At 42.5% G+C, this 15981-nt stretch overlaps 1 protein-coding gene across 2 annotated transcripts in view; it reads right to left on the bottom strand.

The window, feature by feature from the left end:
- The window catches only part of POLR2M (RNA polymerase II subunit M), a 38767-nt gene that overhangs the window by 17689 nt on the left and 5097 nt on the right, over positions 1-15981 (bottom strand). Inside the window, exons 3-4 of one of the 2 annotated variants that reach the window (XM_035258698.3) lie at positions 15679-15883; positions 10993-13671 (exon numbers count right to left, since the gene is read on the bottom strand). In XM_035258698.3, the coding sequence (XP_035114589.1) occupies positions 13528-13671; positions 15679-15883 (349 nt within the window). In that variant the 3' untranslated portion in view covers positions 10993-13527. Of the gene's footprint in view, positions 1-10992; positions 13672-15678; positions 15884-15981 lie in introns of those variants that run through there. The other variant, XM_035258699.3, reaches the window with a different exon arrangement.

The raw sequence follows: 15981 nt of genomic DNA, 5'->3' as shown, positions 1-15981 counted from the left end.
GGTGCTCACAAAGATAATATTTATCAGCAGCCATCACGTAGGCATTACAACCAGCAGCACTGAGTCCATTTAAAAGAATAAAAAGGAATACGGGATCCAGATTTGAGAACGGCTTACTTGCAGATCCCAACTTCCTGCCTATTCTTTTCTCCTAATGCTACGTAAGGCAAAGCTGGAACCGGCGCGGGATTTCTCACCGTGACCCCTGTGCAGTCTCTTCCCCTCCCTCCCTCTCATGCACCCTGTCTTCTTTGGAAAACCTAAAGTAGAATGACTTTAAAATAAAGGAAACCAGGCCCTCTGTCAAAACTCACTTCCTAAAGTTTCTGCAGAGTAAGACACCTGGGAGAACATTTTAAAGACAGATTATATGATGGCCTTTTCCTTCGTGTGAAAGTGGCAAAAGACAACATGGTTCCATTTTTTAGCTAACCAGATGCAGATTCTTTTTTTCAATCAGCTGCACAAAAGAAAACATGTACTAAAATTTCTCCTTTCCCAAACTGAATTTTATCCAAATTGTTAAAGTCCCTAGAACCCCCAAAAAGGGGTGACATGAATAAATGAAATTTGTATGAACATTCAAAAGAGCCTGGTGCATCCGAAGGTCTGTCCAAGCTAGGATCAGATGGGGAGGAAAGACCAGCAAGAGGTGAACGCTGTTTACCCTCTGCCGTTCACCATGCCAATGAGAAAGAATTAAATCTGATTTGAACAGCAATAGGAAGTGAAGAAAAAGTTTGCTACCGATGTGAAAAACACTAACGATACTAATCAGTGTATTCGAAACTGTGAACGGATTAATTGGCAGATACAATCTCCAGGAAAATCTCCACCTGCACTGCCGACTTGCTTAAATCGTAAAATTCACACACTCATGTGATAGAGTCGGAGAGCTGTCTTCCTAGCGGAAAGCACTCACTCAGTAAACGTTCACTGGCTTTTCAATGAGTATCTAAGCCAGCATTTCTAGGTTAAGAGCTATCACATAAAACTGAATCTCCGGGAAGATCCATTTGGGAAATACTGGGTTAAATAAAGTTAGGCAGGTTTTTTACTCTAGGATGTCCCCAATCTTTAATAAGCTAAGGTGATTTGGAATTACCATGGGAGAGTGGGTGAAAGGGGCCAGATATTATGCTGTATTTCCCAAACCCATCTGTCCCCCAATTCCATTTTTCTCAAGATTTCTTTTTTAAGAGACACATTGTGGAACATGTGGACCACACATTGTTGAACTCCTTCATTTTAGAAACTGGACAACGCAGATCCCAAGAAGTCAAGTGACTTGGCCAAGCACTCAATTTGTTAAAAGCGAAGAAAGAATTCTGCCCCACCCCCTCAACCCGTCATCTCCCCTTCCACCCCCATCCCCACCACCCAATAGATCTTGATGCCTAGCCCAATAGCCCAGGACTCTTCTCGGAGCACTTTAGTTGCTCTAAGGCTACTAGATTTATTTTTACTTCACGTTCAGTCTAAAGGGAATACACTTTTAAACCCAACACTGGAGTTAATGCAGCATTACCTGGTGACGCACCGTGATAATTCCACCCTATGTGGTCTCTTCCGAGTATGGAAGATGAGCTACCTTTGTGGAGGTGGGCAGGGGCGAGTAGAATCCACATTTCCATAGCACCTTTCCATTACACTTCCCTGTTTTTAACTACTAGAGTTCCCCTCTGCACTGGTCGTTTTAAGGAGCCGAGGAATTAACACGACAGTCTATCACGTGGTATGCTCCTTTTAGTGAACATCCGCGGAATGAATGAATGACCCAACCGAACAAACCAACAAGACGTTTCTTGCTTTCAAAGGACTTCTCAGCTCTTTGAAGGAAAGAATGACTAAGCATCAGCACCAGAAGGTGGAAGAGAAAATCATTTCTGTTTGCAAAAAAGATCCAGGCTGAGATAAAGGGGCTGGGCAGACACGCCCAGGCAGGACGACCCCACGCCAACTCACGGGAGGCCATTGACTTCGGTGGTTTCCCAATCTAGAATGTAGTTGGGAGAGGAGCCACACGTCGACAGTAAGTAACGTTTGTAAATTACCTCGCTGGGAACGACTCACGTGGACGAACCATTGAGCGCACGAGTCAGATCACGCCCTCTAGTGGTGAAAGCCCGCCGCGAGCGGGGCCTATGGAAATTCCTGGACCGCCGGCCACTGTCCCTTCTTAGTCCCCGATCGTGCCAATATTAATTTCTTTTTCAGATTTTTGACTGGAGGAGGAAATTCTTTTTAACATTAATAACTTGCACAATGCCTCCGTATATACATTCTTCTGACAAGAAATGCGTGGGTCAAATCTGAAGGCCTCTTCTGTTTGGGCTCTGGATGTGTCAAGCCAAAAGTTCTTGAAAAATAAATGTGGTTAAAAAAGCAGCTAGACCGGATGCAGTGGCTCAGACCCGTCATCCCAGCGCTTTGGGAGGCTGAGGTGGAAAGATCACTTGAGCCCAAGAGTTTAACAGCAGCCTGCATAACAGAGCAAGAACGTGTCTTTACAATAATAATAATAATTAATAACTAGCCTGCTGTGGCAGCGTGCTCCTGTAGTCCCAGCTACTCAGGAGGCTGAGGCAAAGATTGCTTGAGCCCAGGAGTTTCAGGATGCAGTGAGCCATGAACACACCATCCTGAGAGCAGAAGACCGTGTCTCAAAAAAAAAAAAAAAAGCATTTAAGAAATTTGTGCCTCAACCCTACTAATCTCAATGAAGTGACCATTTTCTAAGGGTAAGTGCATTTTTTTCCCCTTTCTTTTTAAGAATCAAGGTAATGTGAAGGGAACAGAGACACGCACACACTCATGAACTCAACCCAGGTATGTGTTTCAGGGATCCAGAGAGGGGGCGGTTCCAGAAGGAATGTGGCAGGACCTCCTGATGAAAAAACCCATCTGGGACTTAAGAAATCTGGATTCAATTCTTAGCTCCATCACGAGCTCACCGCATAATTAAGGGGGCAAATCGGCTAATCTCTCTGTCCTTCACTTTGTCCTCTTTAAAATGATAGTATCTGGCCTCTCCCCTCTTCTTAGGAATGCCATGTCAGCAGATGCTGGGACTGGAACATAGGGCCGCTGAGGCCAATGAGCTGTAGGCAGCTGAGCTATGCCCAGCCCCTCCTGCCCCAGCCTGTCCCGAAAATTAATGTCTTCGGTCACACAGGGTCTGCCTGAGAGAGTGTGAATGAATTTCAGACAACTCACAGCTCTTCCCTTCAGATGATGAGGCAAAACAGCCTTTCTTTTGTGGAGCACAAGTTTTGTTTCCTTGCACAAAATTATTACCACCATCATGAAAAGAAGACATAATTACACGCAGAGAGAGGAGCTGTTGCAGAAGAAAGCATTTGCCCAAGAATCAGGACACCTGAGTTCTGTGCTGGTTGTGACAGCTGGGTGACTTGGACACATCCGGGTCCAAATAACTACTGTTTACCTGGAGCTTACAGTATGCTGTGCAACAGATGAGGATGAACTCAGGTACTTGATGTGCCTGGCACATATATACAGTGAGTGCTCCACTAAGTGCTAGCTATTAGTATGAGCATCTAATTTCGTCTCCTCATAAGCTTATGACATAGGTCTTATTGTTATTCCCATTATGCAGATGGTAAAACTGAGGGTCAGGGAAGTGGCTGCTCTAATGTGCCACCCAGATCCCCCTTAGGAATGTAAGAATCGAATCCCCCAGCTGCTGGGAGTGCTGCCAGCTGACAGCCCTCTTTGAGGATTGCGTCTCCTGAAGAAAGCTGGCTCGCCTGAGGACACGCGTCCTTCCGGGGGCAGTCCACAGCCAGTGACAGAGCATGCACGGTAACCAGGCCGGCTTCTTGTACTCATTTCACTGGGCTGCCGTAACACAGGAGCACAGCCTGGTTGGCCGGGAACAACAGAAACGTGTTTCCTTGCCGTTGTGGTGAGAGTGGAAGGCTGAAATCGAGGTGTCAGCAGGAACCTGGTTGGCTCCTTCTGGAGGTTCTGAGCGGAATTCAGTTCTGTGATTTGCCCCCAGTCTTGGGCAGGTGTAGGCAATTCTCTGCATTCCTTGGTGTGTAGGCGCACTGCTCCCGTCTCTGCTCCCGTCTGCCCTGGCCTTCTCCCCTGTGTGGTTGAGTGTCCAATCTCCCTCTCCTTTCTCTTATGAGGACACCAGTTCGTTAGATTTAGGCTCTCTAAGCACAGGATGATCGACCTTAGGAGCCTTCATTTAATTACACTTGCAAGGACCAAATAAGGTCACATCCACAGGTACTGAGGATTAGGACCGGGACACATCCTTTGAGGGCGGGCCTCTGTTCACCCCTGACAGGGAAACTGAACTGAGGGGCTACCCAAGCTGCAGAGCATCCTGTGAGGCAGCCCAGCTTCCCCCATGCCCAATTCTGCTTCTTTTTCTTCGCTTTCACAGGTGGTTATTTCAGGAGCTCTGTCTGATAAATGTCTTGCACACTAGTCTCCATCTCGGTGTCTGCCATAATCGCAGACATTTCTAATCCCCCTACACTTCAATCTGTAACCCACGTACTTTTTAAATTCTTTTGCATTCTAATTCAAGACTGCATTATTCCATACGTACCTCTGGACACATATTACCAGTTTCTCCATTTCCCAGACGTCCTGAATTTTTCTGCTTCCTTCCTTTGCAAATGCCACGTCTGACCATCTCTCCATCATCCATCCATATGCCACCCCTGGTTCCAGGCCTGGTTCTGACCCCATCTCTTTCACAGTGCCTTCCTGGTCCAATGCTTGCAAGTGAAGCTGTTGGTCCTGCGGTCCTGTGTACTTTAGATCAGGATGCTGTGTGTGTGTGTGTGGCAGCTCTAGAAGGTCTGCGAAGCAGGATTTGAGTCCAGCATGAGTCTGCTGCCTGTGAGGCCCATCCGTGCTCCCCTGCCATGGTGCCTCCCAGGACTCTGTCGCTGGTCCTTTTCTCTTTCTGTTCTGTGCTCTCTCTGCTTATCTCTTTTTTTTTTGTTTAGATAGAGTCTTGCTCTGTCTCCCAGGTTGGAGTGCAGTGGCGCGATCTCAGCTCACTACAACCTCCACCTCCCAGGTTCGAGTGATTCTCCTGCCTCAGCTTCCTAAGTACCTGGAATTACAGGCGCCTGCCACCACACCCAGCTAATGTTTGTATTTTTAGTAGAGATGGGGTTTTACCATGTTGGCGAGGATGGTCTCGAACTCCTGACATCAGGTAATCCTCCCACCTCAGCCTCCCAAAGTGATGGCATGAGCCACCACGCCCAGCCAGCTTAATCATTTCTAGCTTTTGATTTAAAGTGAGAGATGTGCAACCCTCCCTCTCACTTGAACACTGTGGCCATTGAAGGGTTATTAATTGGCCTAAACTTACTGCTGTTGTCTCAGGGAAGAGGAACACCCATGGAGAGAGAGAGAGCCGGGGAAATGGCCAGTGGGTGGGTTAGTCTGAACATACACAAGTATTTATTTCTCAATTGAATTCACCATCTGATAGGTGCTTGGTTCATGGTACCTCGAAACAATTATAAAGGTAACATCAAAGATCATGGACAGACATAATAATGAGAGTATTTGAAATTTTGCAAGAATTGCCAAAATGTGACAACGTGACGCAAATACATGAGGCGAGCACATGTTGGAAGAACTGGTGCCAATAGACTTGCTTGACCCAGGGTTGCCAGAAACCTTCAACTGATTTTTAAAAACGCCGCATCTGAGAAGCACGATGAAGTGAAGTGGAGTAAAATGAAGCCTGTGCCCCCCAGAAGCCAGGAAAAAACACGCTTCAGGAAAGAGGGAGAGGTCGCCTATGTCAAAAACTGCCAGAGGTCAAGAGAAAGGACTGGAAATTGATGACTGAACTGAGGAGCGTGAAGGTCACTGGTGACCTCAACATGAGTTTTTTCAGGAGAATGTTTGGAGCAAATACTTAAGTTTAAGTGGATTCGAGGGAGGACAGGAAGGGAGGAGCTGACAGTGTGACAGACAACTCTTCCAAATTATGCTTTCTTGCTACCCCTTGGCTGTTCAGGGTACATCCAGGCTGCTTCCTATCCTTGTCCTTCTCCTCTTTGATTTTCCATTTTCTCTCTTCTCTCCTGCCACCCTCCATCCCCCAAAGAACCTGCCTGTTCCACTTATCATTCCTTTAAGCCCTATCTTCTTTAAGGAAAAAACATCTAATAAACTGATAGGCACCAAGATATTAAGAGTTGATTGATGCCAGTTAACCATCAATACTGTTCAGACCCCAAGACCCTCGCTACCCTTGGATGACGATAAAAGACGAAGAGGTCTCGGGAGGGCGGGGGAAAAGTTTCTGCAGGCTGATGGAAGGCTACAGAAAAGAAGAGGCGTGGAGCAAATGGGCACACTCAAAAGAGACCAAGTCGGGCAGTGAAAAGGAAAGGTGGGGCCATGCTATAAACAGCGGGCAGCGCTCATTACCCACGTGCAGGGACACTACAGTACAGGATACTGTACTGTAGTGGGACACCACATGCAGGGACACTGGACCTGCTTGCACCAGTGACAACCATCTTTGAAAAAAACCCTAGAGTTTTAAAATTAGAAACTAGAGTTCTGGCATGGTGCTTTTCCAGTAATTTTGTAAAAATATGTTAGTTAATTATGAGACAACTCCATATTAATCAAAGAGCCCTGGCCCAGGAAAGAAAAAAATGAGCTGTGTCAGAACCAGCTGCTCAACCACAGGCAAGTCTCCATGCTTCTCTGTGGCTCAGTATCCCTGTTTATAGGGGTTGGAACGAATAACTAAGCTTCCTTCCTTCTCTAAAAACGGATGTCGATTCAACGTAAGATTGCTTTTCTACTGCCAGTTACGGTGTTTCTAATGGTACTTGATTCTCGCCCTACTAAAAGCCACTAAAGGGAAGAAAAACATTTTTTATATTAAAAATGTAAATAATTGACAGAAGATATCCTTTCATTTTTACAATACGATCACTAGAAAAGCTATTTAATTCAACACAAATATATGTGGTACTGATTAGGAGAACTCATATATTTACCAGCAATATTTTCAGACAAAATTTATAAGCACTGAGTTGAGTCTCCCTCTTTTAAGGGGTATTTCTGTATGCGCTAAATAAGGACTTGATTTACAACTCATTCTTTCGCCTTAATAATGTAAAATTTCTCCATATGAAGTTGGATATCTCCTTAGCTCAATGTCCTAATTTCCCCTTGTCAAAATAGCTCTTTTAGGGAGTCCGTATTGTTCTCAGTTAATTTTAACACTAAATTAAAACGTTCATATGGTGGTGATTTTCAAACGTTTTACTTCATATGGCCAGAGGTACCTCTTAACTACTTCAGTCATAATTGTTACCATCGTTACAATAAGGTTTTCATATAGAATCACTTTTAGACCTCAAAGTGCTCTATAAAGACCACACTTTGAAATTTTGTTCACTTAAAACATACCCCATACATTAGATAAGGGGTCGCTGACCTCATCTTACAGACTTAATAGTCATGAGAGTACATAACTTCCCACTGGATTCAAAGGAAATGGTGGTATTTAAATCCTAAATCTAATCATCTAATGCTATTGCAGTGGCTTACCCTCTTTTTAAAAAAAATTTTTTTTTTGCCTTTTTTAAATTCCAAGTTTTCTAAAATCATCTGGGAAGTAATAGATCATATTTAATTGTTCAGGCTTTTATGCTGCGCTTTCAGAATCTCATCTGATTTGTGGTTTGGCTCTGGCTCAGTATTATCCAACACTAGGTTTATTTCATCGGCCCAGTATCAAAGCTTCCTCACTTTAGCCAGAAATTAAAATAATAGCTTTAAGAAACTCCTCCACCCCACCCCCCTTCAGCATGCAGCTAGCCAATGTGATCTGCCATATTTTTAAAATGACTATATGCTCCCCATAAAAAGCTGGATATATCATCCTTTCATTTATTTGGCACAGGCGCTCTCCACTTTTTTTGTGCAAAGACAGAATTAGTTTTGTCCCAACGGCTTTACTTTTGGTGTCACAAACAACTACGTCTAAGCCTGCAGAGTCTAAACTGCCAGGTTTACCTGGTCCTGAGTAGAGCCTATGACACTACTTTTCCTTACATCTCTTCTCCTGAAAAGTTTTATCCAGACAACCATCGAGTGAGAAGGGAAGAGTAAAGATTCCAGCAGTGGCTGAAATGATCACACAGTTGTAAGATGATTAAAAACAAAACACTGCAAATAAAAAACCTCCCTTGTAAGAATGTCACGGAGAACTGACAAGCAGCCCCAGAAAGCCTAGTTCTTGTCTGGCAACAGCACGTGTTAAAGCCGGAATGGCCCCTTGATTTGTGGTATTCGCCTGCAAGGCCATGCAGTCAGGGGCCTAAATTCTTGAGTGCTGGGTTCTTTTCCTGGCTGCCTCTGAGTGACCTTGAGCAAATTACCTCAACCTCCCAGTTATAGGAAACAGAGATAATCCCACGGACTACCTTCCACATTAGCTCACAGCCTGGCTTCCCAGAGAAGGCGACATGGATTAGAGACAGGTCCTGTGAAATGAAGAACCGTCACTCCTATGGATGACTATTACGTGACGAGATTAATCCTCAAAGCATCTTCCACGGTTCAGGGTGAGCCCCAAGCTTACCGCTCCTTCCTTCTCTAGACATTGTCTTGAAAATTGAAGGCAAGAATTCACAACTGCTGCATTCATTCCATTTTCCCAATTTAAACCTGAATTTGATTTTTTTAAAAAAATCCTTTCTCTTTTTTCCTCAGTCAAAACTACACAATACTTCAGGTATTTACACTAAGACAGCGTTCCGAATTTTCTACTTAACTCGAAGAAACTAAAAATAGTCATCGTCATAGAAAGAGTAAGAGTACGTTGGTCAAGGGCAAAGCTCCAAATCCCCTACCTCCCAAAGTCAACACATAGTTAGAAACAAGAAGTTAATTAATGACAGAATGCATCCAACATAGTTTTGAAAATGAATGACAAAGCATTTGCACCATCAAGGATTCTGTGTGTACGGAACGTGACAAGCTGATTCTAAAATTTCATGAAGATGCCCAAGGCACTTTGAAGAATAAGACGGCAGGCCTTGCTCCAGCCTCATCATTAAGCTATCATAAATAAGGCAATGTAACATTACAACAAATGGGTTCATGGAACGGAAGAGGGAATTCAGAAGGTAATACAGACGTATAAAGACGCTTGCTCTACGGCAGGAGTGCACGGAGGATCGGCTGGGAAGGAACGTGTCTGCACCCTATAATGCTAGCACCAGGGCTGCCCAGAAGGACCCCTTCCTCACAGTCATGCATATCTTCCAGGTGGAATCAAAGACCTAAAGTGAAAGGCAACATTACAAACCTTTTTTTTTTTTTTTTTTGAGACGGAGTTTCACTCTTGTTACCCAGGCTGGAGTGCAATCGCGGGATCTCGGCTCACCGCAACCTCCGCCTCCTGGGTTCAGGCAATTCTCCTGCCTCAGCCTCCCTAGTAGCTGGGATTACAGGCATGCGCCACCACGCCCAGCTAATTTTTTGTATTTTTAGTAGAGACGGGGTTTCACCATGTTGACCAGGATGGTCTCGATCTCGTGACCTCGTGATCCACCCGCCTCGGCCTCCCAGAGTGCTGGGATTACAGGCGTGAGCCACTGCGCCCGGCCTACAAACCATTTTTTTAACTATAAAGATTTTTAAAGATAAAAGAATATCTTCATGACTTATAACAAGACACAAAAGGCACTAAACATGAAAGATTTGTCGTTAAAATTAAGAATTTATCAATCATCAAGAAAATGAGGGGTGGCTGTGGTGGATTATGCCTGTAACCCCAGCACTTCAGGACGCTGAGGTGGATCACTTGAGCTCAGGAGTTTAAGACCAGCCTGAGCAATACAGTGAGATCTCATCCTGAAAAAAAAAAAAGAGAGAGAGAGAGAGAGAGAGAATGAAAAATAATCTGCCAAAAGGAGAGGGCATTTACAACCAATATAGCCAACGAAATACCAAATTATTTGATTGAATACCGAGGATTAGCATCCAGAATATATCCTACAAAACAATGAGGAAAAAAAAAAAAGCTTACACAACGTAATGCAAAAAGAAAAACTCTAATGGAGTCCAGCACAGTGATTCTTGCCTGTAACGTCAGCTACCTAGGAAGCTGAGGCAGAAGTATTCCTTGAGCCCAGGAGTTGAGTCAGAGGCTGCAGTCAGCTGTCATCATGTCACTGCACTCCAGCCCAGCCCGTGTAACAGAGCAAGACTCTGTATCTCTTAAAAAAAAAAAAAAAAAGACTTGAATGCGCACTTTTCAAAAGAAATCCAGTGCCCAATAAACATAGGAAGATGCTCATATGAAATTGCTAATCAAGGAAGAGTAAAATAAAACCACAATGAACATCTACTATATAAACACCACATTGGCTAAAATTAAAATCAGGCAACACCAAGTGTTGACAAACAAGCACTCTCACACATCATGGAAGCAGAGGTGGAAATAAAACATTGTAAAGGTATGCATACCTTGTAACTGAGCAATTCCATTCCTAGGTACACATCCTACAGACACATGTTTATGTAAGATGCTCTTTGCAGCACTGCTTATAATAGCCAAAAACTGAAAATCTCAAAGTATCCATGAGGGTAAAGTGGAATAACAGTGGTATTGATGAAACGGCACATTATACGGCAATGAAAAGAATGAAACACACCATGTGACATTGAATCTTCTATGCAATGTTGAGTGAAAAACACCAAACACAACATACAGGATGATTCTATCTTTATATAAGTCAAAAGTGAGCAAAGCATAAACCACGTTGTTATATACATAGCTGGCAAAATAACTCTTAAAAGGGCGGAAGGAGAATTACCCAGTCAGGATAGCTACCTCTAGGGGAAAGTGAGTCAAGAGAGGACGCGCGGAGATTCTGGAGTGCTGGCAGGAACTCCTCTGCAACTGGTCTGCGATTACACAGCTGTTGCTTTACCCATTAAACTCAGTTTTAAGTACTTTAAGTATTTATTTGTAGGTTGTATTTCACAAAATTTAAAAGAACAAGGGAGAACTTCTACTACCAAATATTAACACCAATTAAAGCCATAATTATTGATAGTGTGGAAAAAAAAATCAGAAGGCCCAGAAATTAGCCTACGACACACAAGAATTTAATATTCTATAAAAACAGCGTTACAAATCAGAGGGAAAACGGTGGTTTCGGATACTGAACCAATTGGTAAATGCTTTGAAATAAAGTCAAATCCCTACCTTACATAATATGCCCATATACATTTGAGATGGATTAAAAATCTCCTTTTCACCCCAAACCTGTATTCAGTTAACGTATATAAACAAAATTTAAATTCCTTTTACAGACAGATGTAAGGTGAGGTAAGACTGTACCAGAAGAAAATCAGGACAATTATTTATCCATTCTTGGATTACAAAAATAAGTTCAAGCACATACACAAAGGTAGACTCCTAAAGTAACTTCTACACTGAAATATCACAAACTGTGAAGACGAGACTAAAAAGTTACAATATGACAAAAAACATTCTTAAGAACTTATAAACAAAAAAATCCCCACCAAGTTCTCTGAGCAACTTACAGAAAAAATATGAATGAGCAATTCTCAAAAGAATGAATACAGAACGGCCAATGAACATGAAAAAAACACAACCTTCACTAAGCCATCAAAAAAATACGAATTTTAAAGGTAGCCCTTTTCTGTAATTATTCAATTTGCAAAGATTTTAAGTAGTAATTTTCAATTCTGAGTGTCAGATATATTGCTAATGGGGATGTAAATGACCATGTTCTCTGGTGAGTGATATATGTGAAAATTCCGAAAAACACTTTCACCTAATAATTTCATTTCTAGAGAGGCATCTTCTGGAAAGAAGTCATTTTGTATAGATGTGATTAAGATGCTAATCACATGACTATTTAGAGATTACATTATAATAAATAATCAGATTGCTGAAGAGGAAATCAATCTTAAAGTTACGGTACACCCATGAAATGAAATATCCTAGAGCTATCTAAAAAGCAAAATATTTAATATGGGAAAATGTTGGTAAAACATAAAGCAGACTACGAAGCAATGTACATTATGACTGCATTTTTGAGAATATAAATGTATAACTATGCATGGAAAAACAAGTAAAAACACAAAAGCAAAACGTTAGCAGAGGTTCTCTCTCTAGGCGGTAGGATAAAGGGAGCTGTGCGTACAGACACATGAACTCTTCCGTATTATTCAGCTTTCCAGAAGTAACATGTGGTATTTCATTCTGGAGAAAGAACATCAAATTTTACGCTGTGAAATCATTCACTCTTAGTTGTGGGAACTGAAAATAATGACAATCTTAGGTCGTATACTTTTCACATTTGCTTGTGGGGAATAAGGGTAGAAACGGTAACTACGCTTGGAAGCAATGTGAAGTCTTTCTCAAAAGTAAACAGTGATACTTAATTCAGTCCCAGTAAAACATCACCATTAGCATTTGAGGTTGTTCTCATTAGCTTTTTATTCTTCAACACTTTTAAAGACTCCAATATATTAGACAAAGAATTTTTGATAATATAAGTTAATTTCTCTGGAGACAGCCATATAATCCTCTAAAATGACATGGACGTTTATATATGAGACTGGGGTCTCTGCAGTCTATATATGCCTCTTTCAGCAAGAAAAGCTAAGTACTGACAATTCAATTGTAACAACAACAAAAACAAACAAACAAACAAAAAAGAAAACTGGTTTCCTTAAGAAACATTCATGTTCTGTACATGAACCTATCATCTGTGACAGCAAGGAGCTCAAGTCAGGTGATGCACAAGCCTTCACCTAGCGCAGTTAGCTTGGACTTTTCCTATACCAGATTTGCCTGAAGTAACAGAAGATTATTTAAAAAGACCTCCACCCTCCAGCATCCACTCAAAAAAGAATTCCTTCCTAATCAAAAGAGTTAACATTCTTCCTAAGGAAAGACAGAAAAAAGGACAAACGCATTTAAGCATTTTCCATGCATGTCTTCCTAGGTATTTCACATCCAGTGTCTCAATAACCCCATGCCAACGTGCATACAGCTCTTTAGACTGCTCCCTTCCTTACCCAAAAAAGAAGCGAACTATGTCTTCCTCACAGATTTTAGATGCCTGGGACAAATAAGTATGTCACTGAGAGACATGGAATAAATGCTATTTGATAGGTAAGCATAAGGAAAAAAGCAAAATCACCTCTTTTCATTTGGCGTAAAGAAATAAAGTATGTTCTACTGTATACTAAAATATCAGACCAATACACAACACACGGCAAAATTGTAATACAATGTGGTTAAACACAATATTCAAATATTAAACTTTTCAAGCACACGAAAGCCATCTTCCGAAAGACAAATGGGATTTTTTATAACTACCTTTGTGTGACTTTATAAAATGACTTCCTTCTACACTATCTGACACTGATCTTGATACTAGTTGGAAAGTCTGATGTAAGATGATGACATCTCAACGTCAGTGATTTAGGAGATTATCTTCAGAATTCGTCAGAGGACCCATCGTCATCTTCATCCCTTACTTCTCGGTATCTCCCTGAAGACTCCCCTTCTGGATTATAACTCCGCATTTTAATATTCAGTCTTTCAGCTAATTTTTGCGCAGCGAGCTTTGCTTGCATCTCCTTTAAAACAAAGAGCAAAGCAAAAAGTTACATAGTCACATCTCTTCCTTACAATTTTTCAATGGGAAGTTATTAGAATCAGAAATAAGAGGGGCACTGACATCTCACTGAGTACTGTCTCTGGCAATGCGAGCCTGATGGCTGTGCCCTATCACAGACACAACAGAGCAATGCTTCTAACAGCCACCAGCCTGCTACAGTTGAAGTTACTGACCTCCATTAATAAACAACATTGCACTGAAATACACTCTTCTGTTCAAAAAAATGAGTCATCACCTTAGCACTACAATACTTATAAATTCAGATGCATTGAATATGTGGGCATGTGCACATATATACGCACTCGCCTAACAACTTGAGCTATCAAATGTCAAAAATCACTAACACTGTCTACATTTCTACAACTGACAGAACCTTCTTCCCTAATCACAATCACAGCTTCTAGACTTGAGAACTGAATTTCAATGGCAAAATAAAAATCAAGAAATTAATACTAAGAAGCTATTTCTCGCCACATAAAGTCCTACAGCAACTAGTATTCAACAAAAAGTCCAAGTAAATTTCAGACACTGGCAATGTGCTTACAAACCTCCAGGGACCTTACCACCAACTGACGGCAGCTGGCAAAGTCACTCCTAATTCCGTTCTTCCCTTTTCTCACGCTTTCCTGAGGTTCTTCATGTCCTTCACTTCAAGCCATGAATATGGGTAAGTAAAAGTCGGAGCCATTACTACCACAACCTCTCTCCCAAGAAAACCAATTTCAAGCCGAAGGTTTAATTGAACCTAAAAATATCTTAGAACCGGCATTTAAGAGCCCAGAGACAATTTAAGCAACACTTCCTCAATGCTACGGTCATGACTAGTCAGTCATTTTAATGCACTGAGAGAAAGAAAAATGGGTTTTTTTTAAACAATAGCACCTTGAAAACGCCAATCCATGCCAAGCCTTCTATGAAAAGCCAACGCAGATTATCAGCCTGTTTTGTTGTTCGTTTTTTGGAGACAGGGTCTCACTCTGTCACCCAGGCTGTATAGAGTGCAGCGGTGCAACTGCAGCTCACTGAAGCCTCAACCTCCTGGGCCTAAGCAATCCTACCTCAGCCCCACACGTAGCTGGGACCACAGTCACGTGCCACAATGCCTGGCTAATTTTCTTGCGAAGATACGGTCTTGCTCTGTGCAGCCTGCTGTTATACTAACTGGTGCACTAGTACCTGACTGAAATCAAAATAAGCAACATCTAGGAAATGAGACAGGACAGTCTGCCGGCTAAACAACACTATCCTCCCACTCCTTCTATGCCCTCCCCTGTACTGCAGGAGACAGAAGCCTGGGAACTACATTTCCTCATTCTAGAAGGGGTCTGGGTTAGAGTCCACCACTGAGAAGCTGCCACATGGGTTTTACAAGGTGAAAGGGAGAGACAGGGAGGGATGCGATGCCACGACTATCCTAACAGAACAGGCAGGTGCGTGAGCTTTGAGACCTGAAATTCTACAGCAGTCTCCCCACATCTTCTGGCAAAGCACCACTTTTTTTTTTTTTTGAGACGGAGTTTCGCTCTTGTTACCCAGGCTGGAGTGCAATGGCGCGATCTCGGCTCACCACAACCTCCGCCTCCTGGGTTCAGGCAATTCTCCTGCCTCAGCCTCCTGAGTAGCTGGGATTACAGGCATGCGCCACCATGCCCAGCTAATTTTTGTATTTTTAGTAGAGACGGGATTTCACCTTGTTGACCAGGATGGTCTCGATCTCTTGACCTCATGATCCACCCGCCTCGGCCTCCCAAAAACCCACTTTAATGTTGCAGATTGCTGTTCATCTCTAGCTGTTTCCTGCAGTTCTACCAACTTTGTGACTCTGAAAACCAGTGGTATAGGTCTCAGCTCATGGAAGCACCTAATCCCCTCTATTCCAGTCCATCCTCCTTGAACCTGGAATAAATTCTGACTTATGTAAGCAGCACCCAACAAACAGACGAGAGAAAAACAATACTCTAAATACCTCATAATTCTGTTTCTGCTGTTTCTGAAGTGCCAAAGACTCTTCTATGGAGAGCAGCTGCGCGGGCGTGTGGTGAAGGGGCAGAAGCCGAGCTGCTGTGATGTCATCGAGGTGCTGCTTATCCCTGCGCCGCCGCTCTTCTGCGGAAATGGGAGACCTTCTCTTCTGACCGTCACCAGATGAATCAATTTGTCGAGAAGGTAATCTGATAAAAGGAAAACTTGTGTCACACAGACTATTTTCTTTATTTGTAGACACATTTAAACCATTCACACAAAAGGCCTTTAACCTTAGCAATCAATT

The sequence above is a fragment of the Callithrix jacchus genome, chromosome 8 (assembly GCF_049354715.1).
Source record: "Callithrix jacchus isolate 240 chromosome 8, calJac240_pri, whole genome shotgun sequence".
Taxonomy (NCBI): Eukaryota; Metazoa; Chordata; class Mammalia; order Primates; family Cebidae; genus Callithrix; species Callithrix jacchus.
The sequence above is the reverse complement of the archived record's forward strand: the minus strand, read 5'-3'. Positions and strand labels throughout refer to the sequence as shown.